General features: G+C 52.8%; 1 protein-coding gene across 1 annotated transcript; it reads left to right on the top strand.

Annotated features, from left to right (window-relative positions):
• Positions 1-38: 38 nt before the first annotated feature.
• N656DRAFT_771085 (uncharacterized protein) lies at positions 39-2396 on the top strand (the record flags this gene model as incomplete). Its single annotated transcript, XM_064813825.1, has 3 exons — positions 39-1253; positions 1329-1599; positions 1752-2396. Coding segments are annotated over 3 exons (2131 nt in total), but the record flags the coding sequence as incomplete, so codon positions are not given.
• Positions 2397-2570: the final 174 nt, after the last annotated feature.

Here is a 2570-nt window from a genome sequence, read left to right on the forward strand (position 1 = left end):
GCTGTGCAAAAGGAGACCCACAGAGCTGTCCGGGATAGCAACACTCTGCGCAAGGAGATTCACCAAGATGAGAAGGATACGCAATGCCTCCAGGCCCTCTACCTGACTGATCCGCGCAAGGACAAGAAGCGCATCGAGGACACGAAAGGCGGCCTGTTACAAGACGTGTATCACTGGGTCTTTGACAACTCTGAATTCCAACAATGGCGCAATAGCCTGGACAGCAACCTGCTTTGGATCAAGGGCGATCCCGGCAAGGGCAAGACAATGTTACTCTGCGGTATTATCGACGAACTGCAGAGATCGACTCTGGGAACAGGCCCTCTATTATTCTTCTTCTGCCGGGCCATCGACGAGCGGATCAACAATGCCTCCACCATCCTACGCGGCCTCATCTACATGCTCCTCGACCAGCAGCCGTCCCTTATCCCTCACGTGCGGAAAGAGTACGAGCATGCAGGAAAAGCACTCTTCGAAGATGCTAATCGATGGGTTGCTTTATCCGAAATGTTCAAATACATTCTGCAAGACCCAAGGCTGGAGGGCGCCTACCTGGTCATCGATGCGCTCGACGAATGCATAAGCGGCCGGCGAGAACTTCTCGAATTTATCGTCGAGATGACATCTACGGTTCCTCACGTCAAGTGGATTGTCTCCAGTCGCAACTGGCCAGATATTGAGAAGATTCTTAATGCAGCGACACAGAAAGTACGACTGTGTCTGGAGTTGAACGAAGCATCCGTCTCCGAGGCCGTTACTGCATACGTCAGGGTCAAGGCAGATCGGTTGGCGAAGCGAAATAAATACCACCCTGATACGAAAGATGAAGTCCAGAAATATCTGTCACAAAATGCACATGGCACATTTCTTTGGGTAGCCTTGGTCTGTGACAAACTTGCCGACATCTCAGGATGGGACGCTGAATATGAGATGAAGTTGTGTCCGTCCGGACTCGATGCCCTCTACAGGCGAATGATCGACCAGATTCGGGCCAGGCCACCAAGAAACTCCCAGCGCTGCAAGGATATATTGGCTGTCGTCTCGGCCGTTCTCAGGCCAATTACATTGGATGAACTGCCATCTCTTGTGGAGATGGACCCTCGATATTCTAGCAGCGACAAAGCTCTAGTGGAAATCGTAGGGGAATGCGGTTCTTTTCTTACTCTCCACGAACGTGTTATCTCGTTCGTCCACCAATCTGCCAAGGACTTCTTGTTCCAGAAGGCGTCTCAAGAGATCTTCCCTTTAGAGTTGTAAGATGTACACCACTCCATCTTCTCGCGGTCGCTGCGAGTCCTGAACAAATCGTTGCGCCGCGACATTTACAGCCTTGGCGCTCCTGGATCTTCAATTGTTGACCCCAAACTATTCGACCCAGACCCGCTGGCTGCAGTACGGTATGCTTGTGTCTACTGGATTGATCATCTCTACGATTGGCAGTCACGCAAGAATACCAATCACCTAAATGTGTTCCAGGATGGCGGTGTCATCGATGACTTTCTGAGGCAGCACTATCTCCACTGGCTCGAAGCTCTCGCACTTTGCAGGAGCATGTCACAGGGAGTATTGTCAATGGCAAAGCTCGAGAGCATTCTTCAGGTTGGTTCTACCTGGTGATATTTATCCTTTCACCTAGCGCTTCTAACATCACTTAGCAAAAGAACGTTGCATCACAATTACCAAGGCTGGTTTATGACATGCGCCGATTTGTTCAATACTGCAGCCAGCTAGTTGGAAACTATCCACTTCAGGTATATGCTTCAGCACTTGCCTTCAGCCCTGCCAGAAGCATGACACGAAATCTGTACAAGAGGGAAATGAGGTGGATTACTGCCGGGCCGGTTGTAGAAGAAGATTGGAATGCGTGCACGCAGACGCTCGAGGGGCATAACGGTTGGGTCAACTCCGTCGCGTTCTCGCCCGACTCGAAGCTCGTTGCGTCCGGATCAGGCGACAACACCGTCAAGATCTGGGATGCAGCGACGGGCACATGCACGCACACGCTCGCGGGGCATAGCGGCTGGGTCAGCTCCGTCGCGGTCTCACCTGACTCGAAGCTCGTTGCGTCCGGGTCAGAGGACAACACCGTCAAGATCTGGGATGCAGCGACGGGCACATGCACGCACACGCTCGCGGGGCATAGCGGTTGGGTCCGGTCCGTCGCGTTCTCACCCGACTCGAAGCTCGTTGCGTCCGGGTCAGACGACAAGACCGTCAAGATCTGGGATGCGGTGACGGGCACATGCTTGCAGACGCTCGCGGGGCATAGCCGTTCGCATGATGTCACGTCCTTGAAGTTGTTTGCCTCCAGGTCAGGTGACTCGAAGCTCTCCTATCAATATGGTATAAGCTCGGACTGCAGATGGATTACAAGGGACTCGGAAAACTGGCTGTGACTTCCTCCAGGATATCGGCCGAGTTGTTGGGCCGTAGCGGGATCTACGATTGCCACTGGCTGTGATTCGGGACGTGTCCTAATTATGACGTTACCGGCAGACAGCTAGTGCCGAGCTCTCTCCTCTCAGTTTCTCTCTCTACAAAGGGCCTTTTGAGCAGTGCTTCTTTACGCA

The sequence above is a fragment of the Canariomyces notabilis genome, assembly GCF_033297395.1.
Source record: "Canariomyces notabilis strain CBS 508.74 unplaced genomic scaffold N656scaffold_26, whole genome shotgun sequence".
NCBI lineage: Eukaryota > Fungi > Ascomycota > Sordariomycetes > Sordariales > Chaetomiaceae > Canariomyces > Canariomyces notabilis.